Source organism: Engystomops pustulosus, chromosome 5, assembly GCF_040894005.1.
Source record: "Engystomops pustulosus chromosome 5, aEngPut4.maternal, whole genome shotgun sequence".
Lineage (NCBI taxonomy): Eukaryota > Metazoa > Chordata > Amphibia > Anura > Leptodactylidae > Engystomops > Engystomops pustulosus.
Window position 1 is genome coordinate 123,697,782 of NC_092415.1, and position 25,665 is coordinate 123,723,446.

Here is a 25,665-nt window from a genome sequence, read left to right on the forward strand (position 1 = left end):
TAAGTGCGTTTTCAGATAGTAAAAAACGCATGCGTTAAAAAACGCATCCGTTTTTAAAAACCGCATGTGTTTTTTTGAAAACGCATGCGTTTTTGTCCGTTTTTCATTGCGCAATTTCGGAAAACGGACAAAAATGCATGCGTTTTCGTCCGTTTTTCATTGCGCAATTTCGGATGCGTTTTTAAAAAACGGATGCGTTTTTTAACGCATGCGTTTTTTACGATCTGAAAACGCACTTAGTAAAAACGGCCCAAAAACGGTGCAAAAACGCCATGTGTGTCTTCACCCTAAGTTCCTGTGAGAGAATTTTCAGCACACCAGACAGATACTAGAGCCTGTTTGTATCGGTACTACTCTCCAATACACAGGTTGTGCATTACCTCATTATGCTGCCTTAGTGCCAGCAGAGTGCACTTTGTCTGTCTTGATCAGTTATACCTGCTTCTTAAAGATGCTGGTGTATATGATTATTTATGGGCTATTAAAGACAATGGGATTGACTGACTCAAGACCAATATGTCCACAAGGACAATTCCCAGTTGGTTACATGGGTTACCTGCAAAAAGCATATACGTACTTCCCTCTTCTCACTGTGAGAGATTACAGCTAAAGGTGGAGAGGGAGCAGTGGGAGGGTGAAGCAACAGCAATGAAGGGGGCTCGGGTTATTTGGATAATAATAAAAATGGATTTTTTTGTACCTGGTTAGATATGCTTGATTTTGATGGTAGCTTTCTTTTAAGGTTTACAAGAAAGTTACAATTCATTGTTGCTAAACACATTACATTTCAAAACTGTAAACCTTTTTATACGCTTCAATGTTTTAGCCATAGAAAGACACCAAAAGGTGTCTATCACATGTATATCAGTTTTACTAATAAAATTGATATGCATGCTTTACCATTTGGTAAGTTTTCTGCATCTGTTACTGGTAAAGCTAATTACTGTTTTGCAGGAGCAATGTTTCCTAATACATTCAGTATAAAATTAACAGTATTTTGTCTGGTTTTGTAATATCTGCAGCCATATCTAAAATACAGTATACAGTTTTGTTTGTTAACTTCCAACAGTATTCTGGTCAAGATAAACTAAAACTCACATGGTAAAAAGGCAACATTAGTCTTTTCAGCATATCAAAGTCTGTGTCTTCACTATTTTAACTATCTTGACCAAAACATTTTAAGAGGGTTATGGAAATCAAAAATGGAATGTTTTCTGTTCACCTTCTGTTCCACCTATGTGAAACAGAAAGTGAACAAAAGAAAAAAAGGTATTAAAGGTTACCATCTGTTACACTTCATAGTGTAAAAATTGTGCTGCTGTTCTATTTTGCTTTACATAACTGAAGATCATAATGGAACCTGCCAAACACATATGTGAACTTATGCCACAAGGAAAGGAAAGGCTGCTGACAAATGAGCTTACCTGGCATTAATAAGGTACTGTGCTAAGTTGATGTTTGCGGGAGATCCACTGATTTTGACTTGTCTTTCACCATTGCCTTCTGAAGCATTTGCAATCTTGATCTGTGCACCAGACATTTGCCTGATTTCATTGATTTTGCTGCCTTGTCGACCAATGATGCAGCCAATTAACTGAAAACCAGATAAGGTGTGTCAGTCAAGAGATGTTCAATAATAATAAAAAACACAAAATGTACGGAGCTGTTGTCCTGGTTCGCTATTGAAGAGGTATTTCCACAAAGACCTGATTCTTTAGTGTACTCAGGATAACAAAATAACACATTCTCTAATTCACCGCTGTTAACAAAAATGAAGCATTTCACAGATATAATTCCAACCTGTCTCTATCAGTCCTGGTGTACACAATTTTGGTTGCCCCAGGATCCAACCCTAAATCTTTTGATTATTGTCAGACAGCAGATTATTCTCATGAGTAGATGCTTCTGAGTGAAATGAGGGAAGACTATGGGGTAGATTTATCAAGCTGTCTGAAAGTCAGAATATTCTTAGTTGCTCATGGCAACCAATCACAGCTCCTCTAAAATATTCCTGAGCACTGTTAAAATGAAAGCTGAGCTGTATTTGGTTGCCATGGGCAACTAAGAATATTCTGACTTTAAGACAGGTTGTTAAATCTGCCCCTACATGATACTTCTAGGGAAGTGACTCATTATGGAATTAACTTGGGAATTGTGTAGCACTATAATCAATGCACAGTCAGGCACAGCTAAATACTCATTCGCTGAAAAGTTGATAAGACAAACAAATGTATCAAAGTGGATATTAGGGTTACTAGACCACCCAATATTAATATTAGCAGCCCCTACTGGTTGTTTATTATATAGGAGCCATCACTGCCAAATACATTTCTATTTCCCCCTCACATCACACTGTGTGAAATAACAAATGACAAACAACATTTGGACTGTAGATTTTTAATTGTCTGTTAGTTCACAGATAGGAAGGTATTCTCACCTTCAAAAATCTATAACTTTTTTATTTTTCCATGTACAGAGCTGTGTTATGGCTTATTTTCTGCGTAAAAAATGACACTTCAAAATGTTGGTATTTAATATTCAATCCCGTGTACCGGGAAGCGGGAAAAAAATTCCAAATGCAGTGACGGATTTCACTGTATGCCCCAAATTACATGTCTACTTTATTCTTTGGGTCGGTACGATACAAAATTTGTATAGGTTTTATAATGTTTTCATACATTTACAAAAATTAAAACCTCCTGTACAAAAAATTTGGGGGGGATTTTGCCGTCTTCTGGCGCTAATAACTTTTTTATACTTTGGTGTACGGAGCTTTGGGAGGTGTAGTTTTTTGTGGCTTTTGATTACGTTTACAATGTTATCATTTTTAGGACTGTATGACCTTCTGATCACTTTGAATAGAATTTTTTTTTTTAATGGAAAAAAAGTGCCATTTTCAACTTTGGGCACGATTTTGCGTTACGGAGTTAAACACAGTTAAAAACCCGTTATATCAGGCATTTTTGAAAGCGGCGATACCTAATGTGTTTATGATTTTTACTGTTATATTTATATCAGTTCTAGGGAAAGGGGGGTGATTTGAGTTTTTAGTTTTTTTTTTTTTTTTTTGATCAACTCTTTATTTATTTTGTTTTATCTTTAACAATCACAAGCAGAAACATCTGCCCAAACATGGGCCATAGACATATCTATTGAAAGGTGCAATAAATTGTAGACGTTATAAGCCTTATAACCATATAAAAGACATACAAGGAAAAACTAAACAACAATCCTGTCATGTTAGCTATACACACAATTAGAAGACTGTGTGAAAAAATTCGGAGCAGTCGGCCTAAGAGCCTTAACTATCAGTCATGCAGTGAATGTCCCATGAGGACCAAACAGATTCAAAACGATCCAATTTGTTGTTCAATTGAGCAGTCAGTTGTTCCATCGACCTCATATCCTTAATTCGGGCATACAAATCTGTAGAAGAGGGCGGGGCCGTTCTCTTCCAAAATAGAGAAATCAAACATTTGACTGCCGTTAGGACGTGGAGGAGCAGCCTGGCTTTTGGGCCCTTGATGTTTGTAGGGGGTAAATTAAGTAGATGCACTGCCGGATCCAAGGGGACACTGGTTCCCAGGATCTCCTGCAGGAGATGTTCAATCATATTCCAATAGTTAACTATCGCCGAACATGACCAGAAAATATGGTACACAGAGCCCACCTCCCTGTTACATCGCCAGCAGGTATTTGAGATATTTGGGTTAATTCTGTGCAACAGTTCGGGGGTGTGGTACCAAAGCATAAGGAGTTTTACGTGGTTCTCCTTGTAAAGGGAGTTTATGGAGGCCTTTTTAGCGTTTGACCAAATAATCTGCCATTGTTCCGTAGAAAATTTCCTATTCAACCATGTTTCCCATTTGGCCATGTATGTATGTGTAGGCTGAGTGGGTCCCGCCGGGGAGTTTATAATACTATAAATGTTGGAAATTAGACCCTTGGAAGAAGGCCCTGAGGCACATAGGAGCTCAAATAGGGATGGGCGTGGGATCTCCCCCGGACCCATATGAGATAATATATAGTGTTTGATTTGTCCATACTGAAAGAGGCCCCCTGAAAGAGTCGGGAACCTCTCTACTAGGGTGGCGAAGGGAAGGATCAGTCTAGTGTGAGCATCCGTGTAGTCCTTAATCTGGAATAATTTGGCCAGAGTTTAAATCCTCCCGAAGTCACACTGTCTGGGAGGTGTGGGGTGAAAAGTACTGGAGTGAGTGGCGACCTAAGGGTGGCAAATTGGAATCGCACTCTGCATTTGAACCATATGTCTCTAGTGAATTGCATAGGGCCCAAGAGGATGGATGGTGGTGTATCATGCAGGGGACCCCAAATCAAGGTTGCTGGATGATACGGCGCCAGCCACAGCTTTTCCACCTCTGTCCACCTATTGTAGGCCAGGAGAGTGGTCAAGGAAGCTATGTGACGGAGGTGGGCGGAGAAATAGTATAACTTTAGGTCAGGGAGGGCTAGGCCTCCGTTAGTGGATCCAGCGGTCATGACCGACTTAGGGATCCTATGTCTTCGCCCATTCCAAACATAGTCCAGACATCTGGACTGTAATCCCGCCAACCATGCCATAGGCACCCTAACTGGCAGAGTTTCAAATAGATATAACAGTTTGGGTAAAATTGTCATTTTTACTGCGGCAACTCGCCCCAGGAGAGACACATGTGGTGGCTTCCATCTGGTTAAGATGTAATTTCCTGAAAGAGAGGCGTAAAGTTGGCTCCAAAAAGGGCTCCATAGCTAGGGGTGAGGTGAATCCCTAGATATTTTAAGGAGGAAGATTTCTATGTGTAGGGGAATGTGTCCTGTAAAGCCCGTAGCTGCCCTGGGGGGATATTAAGCGGCAGTGCCTCCGTCTTGGTATTATTAATTTTGTACCCTGAGAAATGACTATAGCGGTCCAACGTCGCATGTAAGTTTGGTAGGGTGGTCACGGGGTTAGCAAGAGTGAGCAGGACATCATCTGCGAATAGAGATATTTTAAATTGAGTGTTGCGGACCCTAATGCCGCAAATATCTGGGTCAGCCCTTATCTATGCTGCCAGGGGTTTGATGCTTAAGACATATAACAATGGTGAGAGTGGACAACCCTGGCGCGTGCCATTTCTGATGGGGAAAAAGGATGAGTGAGCATGGGGAAGGCGAAACGACGCTGTGGGGGTAGAGTACAGCTGCCGTAAGGCTTGGAGGAAGGGACCCGTGAATCCAAAGAGTGGTGAAAATGAAGGTCCAGTCTAGTCTATCAAACGCTTTCTCGGCATCTAGGCTGAGAAAAAGCTCCTCTGTTCCTTGGTGTCTGATAACCTCCAGAAGGTCCGCGGCCCTTTGTGTGTTATCTCCCGCCTGGCGGTATCTAGTAAATCCAACTTGGTCCTTGTGAACCAAGTGTGGGAGCCACTAATACTAATACTTAGTCCGTATTAAGTAGGGCTATGGGGCGGTAGCTCGCGCAAGTCAAAGGGTCTTTGCCGGGTTTGGGAAGTACTGTAATGTAGGAGCAAAGCATAGTGGGTGGGATAGGAGTGCTTCCGAGTAAAGCGTTGAACAGCTTGACCATGTGGGGTATCAAGATTTCGCTATAGGTTTTGTAGTAAGTGTAGGTAAACCACTCGGGGCCCGGAGCCTTGCCGTGGGCAAGGCTTGCATCACCTCCGATAGATCCTCAGGGGTGATTTCTTGGTTCAGGCAGTCCAACGCCTCCTCCGAAAGGGTGGGCAAATTACATTCATTCAGATATTGGGATAGGCCCTCCGTCGCCCCTGGGGAGTCAGGGTTGACCGTGGGGGGTAGGGAGTATAGTGTACTGTAGTAATCTTCAAAGATGCGAGCCACTACCTTTGGGTCATAATTAATCGTCCCTGTGGCATCTTTAATGCTGTAAGGGTTACTGTTAGCTGTTTGTGTCCTTAGTTGGTTTGCTAGCAATGTAGGGGCCTTGTTGCTGAATTCATAGAATCGTCTATGGGAATATCGGAGTAGCTTCTCATTGCCCATAAGCAAGAGCTCGCGTAGGCTGGCCCTGGCATCTACCACCCATCTCAGCAGACGCAAAGAGGGTTTAGAAAGCAGGCGCGCTTCTAGACCTTGTAAATCCCTTTCGCATTTCTGGCGGGCGGCATGAACCATTTTCTGTTTACGTGCAGCTACAGAGATACAGTCCCCCCTGATCACTGCCTTATGGGCCTCCCATAAGATGATATGGGATGGGGCAGTGAGGGTGTTATCACCAAAGTAGTTCAGTAGGCATTGGTTTAGCTCTGCGCGCGTCGTTGGGTTAGAAATCAGAGTCTCATTGAGCCTCCAGTGTATTGGGCGGTGAATGGGAGTAGTAAAGTCGAGCTCAAGCATGATGGGGGCGTGATCAGACCATGTTATTGGTCCTATGGTGGATTGCTGCAGGGTTCTCAAGATGGATACGTCTCCGAAAAAATAATCGATGCAGGTTTAGGTATTGTGTGGGTGGGAGAAAAAGGTGTAGGCTTTGGCTTTAGGGTTGTCCACTCTCCACAGGTCATACAAGTCGAATAGGCGAATTAATTTTCTAAAGCCCACCGCCAGTCGGTGAGTCTGTTGCGTCGGGGAGCGGTTCAGTAATGAGAGTCTGTCTCTATTTTCCGAGAAAGGGGCATTGAAGTCCCCTCCTATGAGTGTGGGGGCACCCCTAAAGTTCGCTACTCGTGTCAAAGTCTCAGACAGGAAGGTAAGTTGTCCTGTGTTTGGGGAGCATACACTCACCGGCCACTTTATTAGGTACACCATGCTAGCAACGGGTTGGACCCCCTTTTGCCTTCAGAACTGCCTCAATTCTTCGTGGCACAGATTCAACAAGGTGCTGGAAGCATTCCTCAGAGATTTTGGTCCATATTGACATGATGGCATCACACAGCTGTCGCAGATTTGTCGGCTGCACATCCATGATGCAAATCTCCCGTTCTACCACATCCCAAAGATGCTCTATTGGATTGAGATCTGGTGACTGTGGAGGCCATTTGAGTACAGTGAACTCATTGTCATGTTCAAGAAACCAGTTTGAGATGATTCCAGCTTTATGACATGGCGCATTATCCTGCTGAAAGTAGCCATCAGATGTTGGGTACATTGTGGTCATAAAGGGATGGACATGGTCAGCAACAATACTCAGGTAGGCTGTAGCGTTGCAACGATGCTCAATTGGTACCAAGGGGCCCAAAGAGTGCCAAGAAAATATTCCCTACACCATGACACCATTGTGTCATGACACCACGTTGTTGACGCCAAATTCTGACCCTACCATCCGAATGTCGCAGCAGAAATCGAGACTCATCAGACCAGGCAACGTTTTTCCAATCTTCTACTGTCCAATTTCGATGAGCTAGTGCAAATTGTATCCTCAGTTTCCTGTTCTTAGCTGAAAGGAGTGGCACCCGGTGTGGTCTTCTGCTGCTTTAGCCCATCTGCTTCAAAGTTCGACGTACTGTGCGTTCAGAGATGCTCTGCTCTTGGTTGTAACGGGTGGCGATTTGAGTCACTGTTGCCTTTCTATCAGCTCGAACCAGTCTGCCCATTCTCCTCTGACCTCTGGCATCAACAAGGCATTTCCGCCCACAGAACTGCCGCTCACTGGATGTTTTTTCTTTTTCAGACCATTCTCTGTAAATCCTAGAGATGGTTGTGCGTGAAAATCCCATTAGATCAGTTTCTGAAATACTCAGACCAGCCCTTCTGGCACCAACAACCATGCCATATTCAAAGGCACTCAAATCACCTTTCTTCCCCATACTGATGCTCGGTTTGAACTGCAGGAGATTGTCTTGACCATGTCTACATGCCTAAATGCACTGAGTTGCACGAGCAGTTGGACAGGTGTACCTAATAAAGTGGTCGGTGAGTGTATGTTGCAAAGAACTATGGGTTGTCCCTCCAAGGTGCCCTGAATAATAATGTATCTACCCTCCCGGTCCGCCTGTACTTTAGAGGCCAGGAAAGGGCAAGTGCGGGATATTAGTATTGCCACCCCTGCCTTTTTAGTTTGGGAGTTTGCTAGCTAGGCCTGCGGATATAGCCACCTAGCAAAATTACAGGAGCCAGAGTCCGATAGATGAGTCTCTTGTAGGAAGTCCGTATCCGGGGCCCGCATTTTCAACTCCTGCAGTAATAGGTTGCGTTTAGTGTTGGAGTTGAGCCCTCTAACATTCAATGACAGAATTCTCACCATCTTGTCAGATCTACTGTGGCAAGCTTATCTGCGGACCACAAGAGAGGCACAGGGACCCGTCCCGGGGAGGCCCCTGCGTGACTGAGCCAGGCTGCTCCTTCGGTACACTGAGGAAGTATAGCCAACAGACAGTAAATGAGTTTAACAAACCTTAACAATGCAACTCTAAAGGGGTGATGGAACAGGGTTACACAATTAAATTCAAAATTACATTTCAAAAACCCATGTGAGGGTCCGGCATCCAGGTACGCCTATGGCACCCTATCCTAGCAGGGGTTTTATACCTCTGAATCCGGGTGTCTGAGCGACAGAGGTCATACCCAATGTTGGGGGACGTGGCAGACGTTTCGGACCCAGGTACCGTGGCGTCTTCCTCCCCCCTACCCGTTAGTTAAGTGTGGATCAGCAAAGTCTACTTCAACATTTAAACTAGTTATATCAGCAACTGAAGATCTGCAAGAGAGTCAACCAATACCATCAGTCTAGACACCTTTAGGCTGTGTGGGCTGGTTAGAGCGGTAAGGGCCTCTTGTTCCTGCCGTTTGATCTTGTCCTCCTTTTTTCCTTGGTTGGACCTTCTGCCATGTAGGGGAGAGGGGAGGATTCGGAGGGGCAATTGTCCATTCTGGAATTACTGGAGTCGGGATATTCAGGAAGGAACAGAAATCTGGGAGGTCCTTGCATGTTTTAAGTGTGAGGGTTACTCCATCTTTCCGAGCTGATAGGCTGAAAGGAAAGCCCCATCTGTATGGTGTATGATGGTCAAGCTTTCATCATTATGTCTTCCTTAGAGAGAAAATCAGTGATGCAACAGATGATGTCTCTTGGACGGTTGGTAGCGGATTTCAGTCAAAGTGCTCTATGGGCTCTGTCCATTTTAATGGGAGCGTCCGGGGGGTTTCCCAGGAGTGTGTTGAATATTTCTTGCAGGATAGAGAAGGTGTCCTCCTGGCCCGTTGATTCCGGGACTCCCTAGACCCTTATGTTGTGCCGCCTGCCTCTTTTGTTCAGGTCTTCCACATAAGATTGTAGTTCTTGTATTGTCTCTTCCTGAGACATAACGCGTTTCTGAAGCGCATTAATAGCTTTACGAGCAGTAGCATGGTCATCTTCGAGTGCATCTACCTATAGCTGATTTGCAGGTCTCCTTTACTTCTGAAATCAGAGTTTGAAAGTCCAGCTTCGTTGGTAGCTGATTAACATGAGACCACCAATCGGGTGGGAGTGGTAATGATAGATCTCTGGCTGGAGAGCTCCCTGATGGCGATTGCCAGCAATGGGAAGGAGAAGTGGGGCGCAGGGCCCTTGGAGTGGCTGAGAAGTCTGTGGCCGGTATTTCTTGGACCAGGTGTGGGGACTGCCTCAAGAATGGCTGCCTCTGTGGCAAGGGGGCAGCAGGGGAAGCACTAGCTGAGAGCATGGCTGATGGGCTGGGACTAGGTAGCAGACCCACAGATCTATTAGGAGCTGCTCATGGTCAGCCTGTGTCTCCTCTCGGGTCTCCGACATTACTGCAGGGCAGTCATTTTCCAGAGCCCAGTGCTCCCCCCTCCCCGCTGTGTGCCCTCCTGAAGGGTGCTGTAATGGCATCTGGTGTCTGGGGGGGGTGCAAGGCGCCGTTCCCATGCGCCGCCATCTTTTTTAAGGTGCCGGCAACTTTGGCAACAGGGATCAGCGGGAAAACAGCAGCAAAGACTTACCGGCTATGGGGAGGGCTCAGCCCGTGAGCCCTCTCCATGCACCCGCACCCGGCATGTGACGTAGTATTACGTCACATGTCGGTAAGGGGTTAAAAAGAAGGGTCTCAGTGAGGTCTTGTTAACTGGACCTGGACCTTTTTATATATATTTTTGATAGTGTGCAGAATGACACTAATCAGATGTGGGAACAGGAAAAAGACACTGTTCACAATTGGCTGTGTTCACAATGATAACAGACTGTTAACCTAATGTAAACAAAACATATAAACACAGCCTCTAGATGAGCATAGAGAGATCAGTTTCCACAGTAGCTTCTCTGCAACTGATTGTAGAGTGTTAGAGAAGATTATAAAAACATATCCAACACCTCTGCCGATGCAAAGGGTTAGGTAGGTGTTTTCCGAAACTCATCCCTCTCCATGTCATGAGCCTGATCACCTCACTAGGGGTTTCCAGCGTGGAAATCGAGTCTGCAGCTGTAGGTCTCTGCCTGGGAGGCAAGGGGGAATCTCATTGTAACATAGTATCATTGTATATAAGACTGAAAAAAGACGTAAGGTTGGTATATAAAATGAGACTGCTGGGACTAGGGGAAAATCTATGTATTTGGGTAAGTAATTGGCTAAGTGATAGAAAACAGAGGGTCGTCATTAATGGCATATTCTCAGATTGGGTTGACGTTACCAGTGGAGTGCAACAGGGGTCATTATTGGGGCCACTTCTTTTTAATATTTTTATTAATGACCTTGTAGTGGGTTTACACAGTCAAGTTTCAATATTTGCAGATGATACTAAGCTGTGTAAAGTAATAATTACTGAGGTCGATAGTTTAGCATTACAGAGGGATTTGTGGAAGCTTGAGGAGTGGGCAGAGAAATGGTTGATGAGGTTTAATGTAGATAAATGTAAAGTTATGCACTTAGGCCGCAGAAACAAAAAGTATAATTATGTTCTAAACAGTCAATTACTTAGTAAAACTGGAGCTGAAAAGGACTTGGGGGTATTGGTAGATGGTAAACTTAATTTTAGTGACCAGAGCCAGGCGGCTGCTGCTAAAGCAAATAAAATTATGGGATGTATCAAGAGAGGAATAGATTTTTATAATAAACACATAGTTTTGCCCTTATACAAATCCCTGGTCAGGCCACACATGGAATATTGTGTACAGTTTTTGGCACCGGTGTATAAAAAGGACATAGTAGAGCTGGAACGGGTGAAGAGGAGAGCAACCAAGATTATTAGAGGAATGGGGGGATTAGAATACAATGACAGATTAAGATTGAGTTTAGAAAAAAGATGACTAAGGGAAGACCTTATTACAATGTACAAATACCTGAACTGACAGTACAAGGATCTTTCCAAAGATCTTTTTATACCTAGGCCTGTGACCAGGACAAGGGGCATCATCTACGCCTAGAGGAGAGACCATTCTACCATCAACATAGACAAAGGTTCTTTACTGTAAGAGCAGCGAGACTAAGGAGGATGTTCATAGGCTGCAGGGTGACTTGGACAAACTGAATGTTTGGTCATCCACTTGGCAAATGAGGTTTAATGTGGATAAATGTAAGGTTATGCACCTGGGGGGCCAATAATCCAAAGGCAAAATATGTACTTGGGGGAGTAAATCTGGGAGTAAAACTAGTAGATCATAAATTGAGTAACAGCATGCAATGTCAAGCAGCTGCCTCTAAAGCTAGTAGGATCTTGTCATGTATCAAAAGTGGTATGGACTCCCATGATAGGGATGTAATATTACCACTATACAAGGCATTGGTTCGACCTCACCTGGAATATGCCGGCCAGTTCTGGGCACCAGTCCATAAAAAGGATGCCCTGGAGCTGGAGAGGGTTCAACGTAGAGCCACAAAAATGATAAGGGGTATGGAGGGTCTTAGTTATGAGGAAAGATTAAAACAACTAGATTTATTTAGTCTGGAAAAGAGACGACTACGAGAGGACATTATTAATTTATTTAAATATATGAATGGTCCATACAAAAAATATGGTGGTAAGTTGTTTCAGATTAAATCAAATCAAAAGACGAGGGGGCACTGTCTCCGTTTGGAGAAATCAAGGTTTAATCACCGGGGACGACAGGGCTTTTTTACTATGAGAACGGTCAATCTGTGGAATAGCCTGCCTCAGGTCACAGCAGGGACAGCAGAGAGCTTCAAGAAGGATCTAGATGCCTTTTTAAACCTAAATAACATTGATGGTTATGTTATATAGAATTGTTTCCCCTAAATCCCTTCCTCATCCAATCCCATCCCTTCCTTGGTTGAACTTGATGGACATGTGTCTTTTTTCAACTGTATAAACTATGAAATGCTACTATGAAAGGTTGTTATGGTGGACTTTATGTACATGTTCAAGAGAGGCCTGGATGCCTTTCTGGAGAGAAACATATCACGGTTTATGGGGATAAAACATTTATTTAATTCTGAAAGGTTGGACTTGATGGACTTGCGTCTTTTTCCGGCCTTATATTCTATGATACTATGATCGTAGGTTGAAGGAGGATAAAGATGTGCGTTTTTCTGTCTGAACAGTGACATATTCTTGTGGAAGGATTCTCCAGCTGTGAAAAGATTGGCTGGAGTCAGAGGACTTGTAAAGAGAAATTATTATTATTGACATTTATTAAACATTTATTTAATTCTGAAAGGTTGGACTTGATGGACTTGCGTCTTTTTCCGGCCTTATATTCTATGATACTATGATCTTAGGTTGAAGGAGGATAAAGACGTGCGTTTTTCTGTCTGAACAGTGACATATTCTTGTGGAAGGATTCTCCAGCTGTGAAAAGATTGGCTGGAGTCAGAGGACTTGTAAAGAGAAATTATTATTATTGAGTGCCATTTTATTGAATTGATTGATTTGGAGAACTTGAAAAGAAAAGCACGGAGCACTGAGTTCTAATTCATTGAACTAAAGAGCTCCGGTCAGAGATTTTATTATTTTATAACATTTCAGTACATGATTTTTTAATGTGGACTTTTGGATCGGTTCATGACTGTTGTTGTAGCTGGTAATTTTTGAGTCTGTGCAGCACAAAGAGCTGTTTTATTAATGAGATATGGTGATGGCAGATCTTTAACATCTCACCTACTACCACATCTGAAACGTTCAGGCATGCAGTGCTGGACGGAAGCATTTACCATGTAATATATGGCTGAAATAATTTTAGTGAGGCCAGGCACAGCATGTGAACGTTTTTTCTCAGATAGGCTCATGAACCAAAACTGTTGATAGACCTCATAAGTGAAATTATGCTTGCTCGTTTCATATGCCCCTGTCTGCGTTGTCTAGCAGCAATTTCCTCATTTTGTAGGCCACATAGAGGACTGCCAACATATTCATGGTCCTATAATAAAGAGATATTGGTGTCAGTTAGTCCTCTTTCTTTTATCAAATGGTTTATATGAGTCTTAACTTTTTCTTTTCTCATCTTAGCCAAACAAGGGGTCTCCAGGTCTTAGTTGCACTTTATGTCCGCCCTCTCTCCCTTCTCTCCACTCCAGGGCCTATTAGCAACCAATATTTGTGTTGTTTAATCCACTTTCTTTGAAACATTACTTATTTGTGCTGATTAATGATGTTTTCATGTTGTCTTAACTTATCCAACAATGAGGTCTGAATCTGGAAGCTCCTTCTCCAATCCACCCTCCTATATCCACCCTGTCTGCTTAATCTCCTTTCCTGATTCAATTATAAAAAGATGTTGTTGTGAGATTGACGCCTTTGTAAAAAACCATTCATGCTCTGCATTTTCAATTTTGCATTGTATTGTCTTACCTTTTCCAAAGCTATTATCTTAATTTATTTGTGTTAACGTTCCTTTGTAATTGGAGATCTCAACAGTGTCTAAAGCAATAAAATTGAGAATACCTTGAGTTTTCCTCCTTACAGTGACAGTGACTCCATTGATAATCTTTAGAGATGAGCGAACATACTCGTCCGAGCTTGATGCTCGTTCGAGCATTAGCGTACTCGAAACTGCTCGTTGCTCGGACGAATACTTCGCCCGCTAGAGAAAATGGCATCTCCCGCCGTTTTGCTTTTTGGCAGCCAGAAACAGAGCCAATCACAAGCCAAGAGACTCTGCACTCCACCCAGCATGACGTGGTACCCTTACACGTCGATAGCAGTGGTTGGCTGGCCAGATCAGGTGACCCTGGAATAGACTAGCCCCTGCCTGCGCTGCTCGGATCATTCTGTGTCTGGATGCCGCCAGGGAGAGAGCTGCTGCTGGTCAGGGAAAGCGTTAGGGTGTTCTATTAGAATAGTGTTAGGCAGGAGTGATTCTACAAGAACCCAACAGCCCTTCTTAGGGCTACAATAACGTTATACTTTTTTTTTTTTATTTGGTTGTGGCTGGGCTTGCTGGCACTAGTAGTGCAGCTAGTAACATATTGTGAGGAATTTGCAGGGGGACTTGCTACCGTTGTGTTTAGCTCTTAGTGACACACATATCCACCTCAAACACCAAAGTGGGACAATTTATTAGGGGTTTGAGTAGAATTAGGCAGTCTGCTGAATTTTTTTTTTTTTAGCTGTATTTCATTTTATAGCTCAAACTCATCTTGCAAAGCAGTGTGCTCTCATTGTAGGCTACAAAATAGCCATAGGAGAACCCCAACGGCTTACTTAGGCCTACAATAGCGTTATATTTTCCTTTTTTTTGTTTGCTTGTGGCTGGGCTTGCTGGCACTAGTAGTGCAGCTAGTACCATACTGTGAGGAATTTGCTGGGAGACCTGTGACCGTTGTGTTTAGCTCTTAGTGACACGCATATCCACCTCAAACACCAAAGTGGGCCAATTTATTAGGGGTTTGAGTAGAATTAGGCAGAGTCTGCTGATTTTTTTTTTTTTAGCTGTATTTCATTTTATAGCTCAAACTCCTCTTGCAAAGCAGTGTGCTCTCATTGTAGGCTACAAAATAGCCATAGGAGAACCCCAACGGCTTACTTAGGCCTACAATAGCGTTATATTTTCCTTTTTTTTTGTTTGCTTGTGGCTGGGCTTGCTGGCATTAGTAGTGCAGCTAGTACCATACTGTGAGGAATTTGCTGGGAGACCTGCGACCGTTGTGTTTAGCTCTTAGTGACATGCATATCCACCTCAAACACCGAAGTGGGACAATTTATTAGGGGTTTGAGTAGAATTAGGCAGAGTCTGCTGATTTTTTTTTTTTTTAGCTGTATTTCATTTTATAGCTCAAACTCCTCTTGCAAAGCAGTGTGCTCTCATTGTAGGCTACAAAATGCCATAGGAGAACCCCAACGGCTTACTTAGGCCTACAATAGAGTTATATTTTCCTTTTTTTTGTTTGCTTGTGGCTGGGCTTGCTGGCACTAGTAGTGCAGCTAGTACCATACTGTGAGGAATTTGCTGGGAGACCTGCGACCGTTGTGTTTAGCTCTTAGTGACACGCATATCCACCTCAAACACCAAAGTGGGACAATTTATTAGGGGTTTTAGTAGAATTAGGCAGAGTCTGCTGATTTTTTTTTTTTTTTAGCTGTATTTCATTTTATAGCTCAAACTCATCTTGCAAAGCAGTGTGCTCTCATTGTAGGCTACAAAATAGCCATAGGAGAACCCCAACGGCTTACTTAGGCCTACAATAGCGTTATATTTTCCTTTTTTTTGTTTGCTTGTGGCTGGGCTTGCTGGCACTAGTAGTGCAGCTAGTACCATACTGTGAGGAATTTACTGGGAGACCTGCGACCGTTGTGTTTAGCTCTTAGTGACACGCATATCCACCTCAAACACCGAAGTGGGACAATTTATTAGGGGTTTGAGTAGAATTAGGCAGAGTCTGCTGATTTTTTTTTTTTTTTTTTCCTTTATTTCATTTTATAGCTCAAACTCATCTTGCAAAGCACAAAATCCAGTTGTGTGCTGTCAGTGTAGGTTAGAAACAAGCCATAGCAATAGGATAGCATCGTTTTGTTAAAAAAAATAAAAAACTAAAAAAAAATAAACACAAATTTTTTTTTTTTTCAAGTTTACACTTTAATTTGGAAAATGTTTAACCCGAGGGCTAGGGGTAGAGGACAAGGGCGTGGACGTGGGCGTCCAACTACTGCAGGGGTCAGAGGCCGTGGTCCTGGGCGGGGTGAGACACCACCTGCTGATGGGGGAGCAGGGGAACGCCGCAGCGGTACACTCTTTAGGTTCATCATGTCTCAAGTTACTGGGACTCGTGGTAGAGCACTGTTGAGGCCAGAACAGTGCGAAGAGGTGATGTCGTGGATTGCGGACAATGCTTCTAGCCATTTGTCCACCAGTCAGTCTTCCACGCAGTCCACCCATGTCACCGAAATCGGCACTCCTCCAGCTCCTCCACCTCAGCCTCCTTCCCCCCAGTCTGCCCCCTCCCACCAAAATTTGGCATTTGAACCGGCATACCCTGAGGAACTGTTTTCTGGATCCTTCCCACAGTCACGAACCACTTGTCCTGCTGCTGCTGAGCTATTTTCCGATGCCCAGGTTTTCCACCAGTCGCAGTCTGTGGGTGATGATGACATTATTCACGTAGTGGAAGAAGTGTGTAAAGAGGTGTCGGACGATGAGGAGACACGGTTTTCAGACAGTGGTAAAGTTGTTGTCAGGGCAGGAAGTCCGAGGGGGGAGCAGACTGAGGGATCGGAGGATGATGAGGTGACAGACCCAAGCTGGGTTGATAGGCCGGGTGAACACAGTGCTTCTGAGACGGAGGCGAGACCTATAGCAGAACAGGTTGGAAGAGGCAGTGGTGGGGCCAGACGGAGAGGCAGGGCCAGAGCTGATGCATCAGCACCAAATGTTGCCCGTAGTCAAGCTCCCATGGTGATGGCTAGATTTTCAGAAGTCTGGAGGTTCTTTAAAGAAACACCGGATGACCGACGGACTGTGGTGTGCAACCTTCGCCAAATCAGGATCAGCAGGGGTTCCACCACTACTAGCTTAACTACCACCAGTATGCGCAGGCATCTGAATGCTAAACACCCCACTCAATGGCACCAAGCCCGTTCACCTCCGGCCGGGCACACCACTGCTCCTTCCCCTGCGTCATCTGCTAGTCAGCCCCCTGCCCAGGACCCCGGCTCAAACACCTCCCGTGCGAAAACCCCATCTTCGCCTCCACGATCCTCCACAGCATCCACCAGCGTTCAGCTCTCCATACCCCAGACGCTGGAGCGCAAAAGGAGGTATAGCGCAACCCACCCACACGCCCAAGCCCTCAACGTCCACATCTCCAAGTTGCTTAGCCTGGAGATGCTGCCCTATAGGCTGGTAGAGACCGAGGCCTTTCGAAACCTCATGGCGGCGGCCGCCCCTCGGTGTTCGGTCATTGGGTTAACTTGGTGGAGGCTGGGACCGAGTCTGACCCTGCGGCTGGTCATATACTGCCGACGCCGAGGATTGCGGGGCCTACCTCGGTCCAGGTCTCAAAGGCCTACTATGCCTCCTCCTCCTCCCACCCCTCCTCCACCTCCTCCTCTGAATTACCATCCGTGGGCATGGCGCCATCAGTCGGTAGCTCTAGGCAAAGCAGCAGTGCCATCGCTAAGCGACAGCAGGCGGTGCTCAAACTGCTGAGCCTAGGCGATAAAAGGCACACCGCCCAAGAGTCATTACAGGGCATCACGGCGCAGACTGATCTGTGGCTGGCACCGCTGAACCTGAAGCCAGGCATGGTTGTGTGTGACTAACCTGGTGGCAGCTCTGCAACTCGGCAGACTGACACATGTGCCATGCCTGGCCCATGTGTTAAATTTCATAGTTCAGCGTTTCCTCAAGACATACCCCAATCTGTCTGATTTGCTCACGAAGGTGCGCCGCATCTGTGCGCATTTCAGGAAGTCCAGCACAGATGCTGCCACTCTCAGGGCAGCGCAGCGCCGCCTCCAACTGCCCGCTCACCGACTATTGTGCGACGTGCCCACGAGGTGGAATTCAACACTAACCATGTTATCCAGAGTTTACCAGCAGCGCAGAGCGGTTGTAGACTGCCAGATGTCAACTTCCACCAGAACTGGTAGTCAGGTCAGTCAGCTTCCTCAAGTCTACAATGAGGAGTGGACGTGGATGTCTGATATCTGTCAGGTGCTGAGTAACTTTGAGGAGTCAACACAGATGGTCAGTGGTGGTGCCGCCATCATCAGCCTCACCATCCCGCTGCTTGGCCTGTTGAAAAACTCTCCGGTCAGCATGAAGTCGGAAGCTTTGCGCTCGTCACAAGAGACGGGGGAAGAAGATTCCCTTGTTGATAGCCAAAGCACCCTTAGGTCTGTTTCTCAGCGCATATCGGAGGAGGTGGAGGAGGATGAGGAGGAAGAGGAGGAGAATGTTGGCGAGACAGAAGAGGGGACCATTGTTCAGTCCTTCACTGTTCAGCGTGTATGGGCAGAAGAAGAGGAGTTGGAGGAGTTGGAGGAGGAGGAAATGGACAGTCAGGCCAGTAAGGGGAGTGAATTCTTGCGCGTTGGGACTCTGGCGCATATGGCAGATTTCATGCTAAGCTGCCTATCCCGTGACCCTCGCGTTCAAAGAATTTATTCCAGCACCGATTACTGGGTATTCACTCTCCTGGACCCACGGTACAAGCAAAATCTTTCCACTCTCATCCCTGGAGAGGAAAGGAGTGTGAGAATGCATGAATACCAGCAGGCCCTGGTGCACAAGCTGAAACAGTATTTCCCTTCTGACAGCGCTAGCGGCAGAGGGCGTACTTCTGTGGGACAAGTAGCGAGGGAGAGTAGGCGACCAGGCAGCTTGTCCAGCACTGGCAGGGGTACGCTTTACAAGGCCTTTGCCAGTTTTATGTCACCCCAGCAAGACACTGTCACCTGTCCCCAGTCTCGGCAGAGTAGGGCTGATCTTTACAGAAAGATGGTGAGGGAGTACGTAGCTGACCATACCATCGTCCTAAATGATCACACAGCTCCCTACAACTACTGGGTTTCAAAGCTGGACATGTGGCACGAACTGGCGCTGTACGCCTTGGAGGTTCTTGCCTGCCCTGCCGCTAGCGTGTTGTCCGAGCGGGTTTTCAGTGCAGCTGGTGGCATCATCACCTATAAGCGTACACGCCTGTCGACAGACAGCGCTGACAGGCTGACGCTTATCAAGATGAATAAAGCCTGGATTTCTCCGCATTTCCATTCTCCACCAGGTGAAAGAAGCTGAACCTGAATAATGTATGCACTCCTCCTCCTCATTGTCCTCCTTCTCCTCCTCTTTGTACACTAAAGCAGAGGAAACTGGCTATTTTTTTGCCAGGGCCAACTGGCTCTGGCTATAGTACTCTATGTATTTAATTTTTCTGGAGGGCCAACTACCCTGTCCTCTGTTTTAAACAATTTTTGGGAGTGCCACATACAGGCACTCAATCTATGTAATTTTTCTGGAGGACCAGCTACCTGCTCCTCTGGTTTGAAAACTTTTTTGGACTGCCACATACAGGCACTCAATTTATTTAATCTTTTTGGAGGACCAGCTACCTGCTCCTCTGCTTTGAAAACTTTTTTGGACTGCCACATACAGGCACTCAATCTGTGTAATTTTTCTGGAGGACCAGCTACCTGCTCCTCTGGTTTGAAAACTTTTTTGGACTGCCAAATACAGGCACTTAATTTATTTAATCTTTTTGGAGGACCAGCTACCTGCTCCTCTGGTTTGAAAACTTTTTTGGACTGCCACATACAGGCACTCAATCTATGTAATTTTTCTGATGGACCAGCTACCTGCTCCTCTGGTTTGAAAACTTTTTTGGACTGCCACATACAGGCACTCAATCTATGTAATTTTTCTGGAGGACCAGCTACCTGCTCCTCTGGTTTGAAAACTTTTTTGGACTGCCACATACAGGCACTATCCAAATTAAATTGTCTCCATAGCAGCCTCCACACGTCGTCTTTTTAGCTGCCTTCACACGTTGTCTCCATTGCTACCTCCACACGTCATCGCCATAGCTGCCTCCAAAAGTAGTCCATATAGCTGCCTCCATACATGGTCCCCTTATCAAACGAGCTGTGTCAGGCAGAATTTTGGATTGTTTTTATGGCTTTCATGTTAACTTTGTCGCCACCCTGCTGTGTAATCCACAAAATATACTGGCAAACTTTTATCATTTACCAATATTATTTCAGCGCTTCTTGCGCATCTGTTTACATTCCCCTCACCCGCCAGAACCCAAACTTATAAGAACGCTACTACACTTGATCTTATACAAAAGGTTCTTAGAAGTGCTGTTTGGGGAGTAGCCTAGAGACAGGGGCTTGGATTGGCGAAAGCTCGCCTGGCAGCGGAGCGCCAGCTCCATCCCAAGATCCAACTAACATAGTTTTAACTGCAGCACATTTAATCTACTACTAGTTCACTGCCTCCATACATGGTCCCCTTATCAAACGAGCTGTGTCAGGCAGAATTTTGGGTTGTTTTCATGGCTTCCACATCAAACTTGTTAACTTTGTCGCCACCCTGCTGTGTAATCCACAAAATATACTGGCAAACTTTTATCATTTACCAATATTATTTCAGCGCTTCTTGCGCATCTGTTTACATTCCCCTCACCCGCCATATCCTAAACTTATAGGAACGCTACTACACTTGATCTTATACAAAAGGTTCTTAAAAGTGCTGTTTGGGGAGTAGCCTAGAGACAGGGGCTTGGATTGGCGAAAGCTCACCTGGCAGCGGAGCACCAGCTCCATCCCAAGATCCAACTAACATAGTTTTAACTGCAGCACCTTTAATCTACTACTAGTTCACTGCCTCCATACATGGTCCCCTTATCAAACGAGCTGTGTCAGGCAGAATTTTGGGTTGTTTTCATGGCTTCCTCATCAAACTTGTTAACTTTGTCGCCACCCTGCTGTGTAATCCACAAAATATACTGGCAAACTTTTATCATTTACCAATATTATTTGAGCGCTTCTTGCTCACCTCCTTTGGTTCTTCTCTGCCATCCATTGGTTTTAAGCCTGAGTCCATTTGGGGTATGTTGCCAAGACACTCTCTAGCCTGCCGCTGCTGCCGCTGCCTCTGCATAGTCCCCTATAGTGTCAGGGTCAATTATTGGATGTTTTAGATGCTATCTAGCCTCATTCGGTCACTCTGTCATTGCCATGCTGTTGCCCATAGTTTTGGCATAATGGTGCGATTAAGCAGCCTCAGAGGCATCCATGCATGCTGCCCCTGCTGTTTCCTGTCCATTTCCGTGGTGTTTCCATCCTTTTCTGAGGTTCCCAGGTGCTTGGCCAAGCTTCCCTGTGCAAATCCTTGGTCCCCTTGAAAAATGCCCGAGTCTCGTTATTCGAGACGAGCACTCGAGCATCGGGAAAAGTTCGTCTCGAATAACGAGTACCCGAGCATTTTAGTGCTCGCTCATCTCTTTCTGCAACATCTAATGCCCAATTTCTCCCGAGTGTAATGATACACCATACTTGGTGGTAAACTGCTGTATGGGTGCACGGCCGAGCATAGGATGAAAGCAGCGCTATTCACAGCAGATTTTTTTTTGGTAATGCGAACATATGAGGGCGTATTATTTGCGTGGTGAGATACAATGTATAGATAATTCATTTTGGGGGTCTATAGCTTATTCATGAGATTTTATTAACTATTTCAAGGGTGACACAAACAAAATCATCAATTTTTATTTTGGATTTTTAGCACTTTTTTTCCCCGCTCACCGTAATGTAAAAATAATATTTTATCTTTAGTCTCTGGTTCACTACGATTGCTGGTTTTGCTGGTGAACTGGTTTTTGGGTACATGGCAGGGCACAAAGCAGAAGGAGGGCCACGGGGCTTTTGAAGAGCAGCATTTTATGAAAAAGCATTCAGGTGCCATGTTGCTTTTGTGTCAGGACAGGACAATAGAAACCGCTGACAAAATTACTCATTTTGGAAACTACAACCCTCACGGAATATATGAAAGGGTAAAGTGGAAGGTTTGACCCTACAGGTGTTGCACAGAATTTATGAAACTGTGAAAATGAAAATTTACAATTTTTTCAAGAAAATCTCATTTCGCCCCCAAAATGTCATTTTTTAAAAGCAGTTTAAGGTAGAAAGCACCCCAAATTTTGTCACACAATTTCTTCCGAATACGGCAATACCCCATATGTTGTTGTAAATAGCTGTAGGAGCATATGGCAGGAGTTGGAAAGAGAACAATGCTTTAGGGCTTTTGGAGAATAGATTTTGATGAAATCATTTTCATGTGCCTTGTCATATTTGAATAGCTCCTGGAGTACTATAACAGGGATAAATCCCTAAAAGTAACTGCATTCTGGAAACAACACCCCTCAAGAAGTATATCAAGGGGTATAGTTAATGGTTTGACCCTACAGGTCAACTTTTACAGTATTCATTAGCATATGACTGTGGAAATGAAGAATTAGAATTTCAAGAAAATGTTACTTTAGCTCCTGAAATTCCATTTTTACAAGGGGTGAAGTATCTAAATGTCATTTTTAAAAGCAGTTAAAGGTAGAAAAGCACCCCAAATTATGCCACACAATTTCTCCCGAGTATGGCAATACTCCAAACGTGGTTGTAAATTGCTTTTTTAGTGAAATTCCCTCATAATGGAGGGAATGCTATTTTTTAAGTTTAGTTTTGGCTGTAATATCTCGGGGTCATGTTATTTTTGCAAAGACCCAAAGGTACAGTGAAAGCCCCCAACATGTGATCCCATTTTGAAAGTGATAAAATTTGATCTTAATTAGAGATGAGCGAGCACTAAATTGCTCGGGTGATCGTTATTCGAGACAAACTTTTCCCGATGTCTCGAATAACGAGCCCCATTGAAGTCAATGGGAGACTCGAGCATTTTTCAAGGGGACCAAGGCTCTGCACAGGGAAGCTTGGTCAAACACCTGGGAACCTCAGAAAAGGATGGAAACACCACGGAAATGGACAGGAAACAGCAGGGGCAGCATGCATGGATGGCTGCTTAATCGTACCATTATGCCAAAATTATGGGCAACAGCATCGCCATGACAGAGTGACCGAATGAGGCTAGATAGCATCTAAAACATGCAATAATTGACCCTGACACTATAGGGGACGGCATGCAGAGGCAGCAGCAGCAGGCTAGAGAGTGTCATGGCGACATACCCTAAATGGACTCAGGCTTCAAACCAATGGGTGAGCAAGAAGCGCTGAAATGATTTCCTATGTGAACAAAAGGTTTAAGGTATATTTAGTCGATAACACAGCATGGTGGCGACACAGTGACCAAGTTCCATAACGTATCTGGTGAAACACCCGAAAAATTAGCCTGACACAGCTCTTTTGATAAGGGGACGACATGTGGAGGCAGCCATGGAGACGACTTCCATGATTAACAGCGACAGTATGGGGCATCCATATTGCGCTGCTATGATTGCAACTTCAGGTCTCCAGCATGGCGCCGAGTTCCACTATGTATCTGGTGAAACACCTGAAAATTCTGCCTGACACAGCTTGTTTGATAAGGGGATGATGTATGGAGGCAGTGAACTAGTAGTAGATTAAAGGTGCTGCAGTTAAAACTATGTTAGTTGGATCTTGGGATGGAGCTGGCGCTCCGCTGCCAGGCGAGCTTTCGCCTATCCAAGCCCCTGTCTCTCGGCTACTCCCCAAACAGCACTTCTAAGAACCTTTTGTATAAGATCATGTGTAGTAGTGTTCTTATAGTTTGGGTTATGGCGGGTGAGGGGAATATAAACAGATGCGCAAGAAGCGCTGAAATAATATCGGTAAATGATAAAAGTTTGCCAGTATATTTTGTGGATAGCACAGCAGGGTGGCGACAAAGTTAACAAGTTTGATGTGGAAGCCATGAAAACAACCCAAAATTCTGCCTGACACAGCTCGTTTGCTAAGGGGACGATGTATGGAGGCAGCTATATGGACGACTTTTGGAGGCAGCTATGGCAATGACGTGGGGAGGTAGAAATGGAGACAACGTGTGGAGGCAACTAAAAAGACGACGTGTGGGGGCTGCTATGGAGACAATTTCATTTGGATAGTGCCTGTATGTGGCAGTCCAAAAAAGTTTTCAAACCAGAGGAGCAGGTAGGTGGTCCTCCAGAAAAATTAAATAGATTGAGTACCTGTATGTGGCACTCCCAAAAATTGTTTAAAACAGAGGACCGGGTAGGTGGTCCTCCAGAAAAATTAAATACATAGAGTACTATAGCTAGAGCCAGTTGGCCCTGGCAAAAAATAGCCAGTTTCCTCTGCTTTAGTGTACAAAGAGGAGGAGAAGGAGGAAAATGAGGAGGAGGAGTGCATAAATTATTCAGGTTGAGCTTCCTTCACCTGGTGGAGAATGGAAATCCTGAGAAATCCAGGCTTTATTCATCTTGATAAGCGTCAGCCTGTCAGTCGACAGGCGTGTACGCTTATCGGTGATGATGCCACCAGCTGCAATGAAAACACGCTCGGACAACACGCTAGCGGCAGGGCAGGCAAGAACCTCCAAGGCGTACAGCGCCAGTTCGTGCCACATGGAAGTTGACATCTGGCAGTCTACAATCGCTCTGCGCTGCTGGTAAACTCTGTAAAACATGGTTAATGTTGAATTCCACCTCGTGGGCACGTCGCACAACAGTCGGTGAGCGGGCAGTTGGAGGCGGCGCTGCGCTGCCCTGAGTGTGGCAGTATCTGTGCTGGACATCCTGAAATGCGCACAGATGCGGCGCACCTTCGTGAGAAAATCAGACAGATTGGGGTATGTCTTGAGGAACCGCTGAACTATGAGATTTAACACATGGCCCAGGCATGGCACATGTGTCAGTCTGCCGAGTTGCAGAGCTGCCACAACCATGCCTGGCTTCAGGTTCAGCAGTGCCAGCCACAGATCAGTCTGCACCGTGATGCCCTGTAATAGCTCTTGGGCGGTGTGCCTATTATCGCCTAGGCTTTGCAGTTTGAGCACCGCCTGCTGTCGCTTTGTGATGGCACTGCTGCTGTGCCTAGAGCTACCAACTGATGGCGCCATTCCCACGGATGGTAATTCGGAGGAGGAGGTAGCGGAGGGGTGGGAGGAGGAGGAGGCATAGTTGGCCTGAGAGACCTGGACCGAGGTAGGCCCCGCAATCCTCGGCGTCGGCAGTATATGACCAGCCCCAGGGTCAGACTCGGTCCCAGCCTCCACCAAGTTAACCCAATGTGCCGTCAGCGATATATAGTGGCCCTGCCCGGCAGCACTCATCCCCGTGTCCGTGGTCAGGTGGACCTTGTCATAAACGGCGTTGGTCAGGGCACGGATGATGTTGTCTGACACGTGCTTGTGCAGGGCTGGGACGGCACATCGGGAAAAGTAGTGGCGGCTGGGGACCAAATACCGAGGGGCGGCGGCCGCCATGAGCTTTCGAAAGGCCTCAATCTCTACCAGCCTGTAGGACAGCATCTCCAGGCTAAGCAGTTTGGAGATGTGGACGTTGAGGGCTTGGGCTTGTGGGTGGGTTGCACTATACTTCCTTTTGCACTCCAGCCTCTGGGGTATGGAGAGCTGATTGCTGGTGGATGCTGTGGAGGATCGTGGAGGCCAAGATGGGATTTTTTCGCACGGGAGGTGTTTGGGCCGGGGTCCTGGGCAGGGGGCTGACTAGCAGATGACACAGGGGAAGGAGCAGTGGTGTGCACGGCCGGAGGTGAACGGGCTTGGTGCCATTGAGTGGGGTGTTTAGCATTCATATGCCTGCGCATACTGGTGGTAGTTAAGCTAGTAGTGGTGGAACCCCATGCTGATCCTGGTTTGGCACAGGTTGC

The 25,665-nt window shown here is 45.4% G+C and overlaps 1 protein-coding gene across 16 annotated transcripts in view; it reads right to left on the bottom strand.

Moving 5' to 3' along the window:
* LOC140133169 (poly(rC)-binding protein 3-like) overlaps positions 1-25,665 on the bottom strand; it is a 778,519-nt gene that overhangs the window by 227,628 nt on the left and 525,226 nt on the right. For all 16 annotated transcript variants that reach the window (XR_011855824.1, XR_011855826.1, XM_072152955.1 and 13 more), the window contains one exon: positions 1,425-1,594. Coding sequence is in view for 14 of the 16 variants with exons in the window: in XM_072152955.1 (XP_072009056.1) it covers positions 1,425-1,594 (170 nt within the window). In the remaining 2 variants the exon portion in view is untranslated. The remainder of the gene's footprint in view (positions 1-1,424; positions 1,595-25,665) is intronic.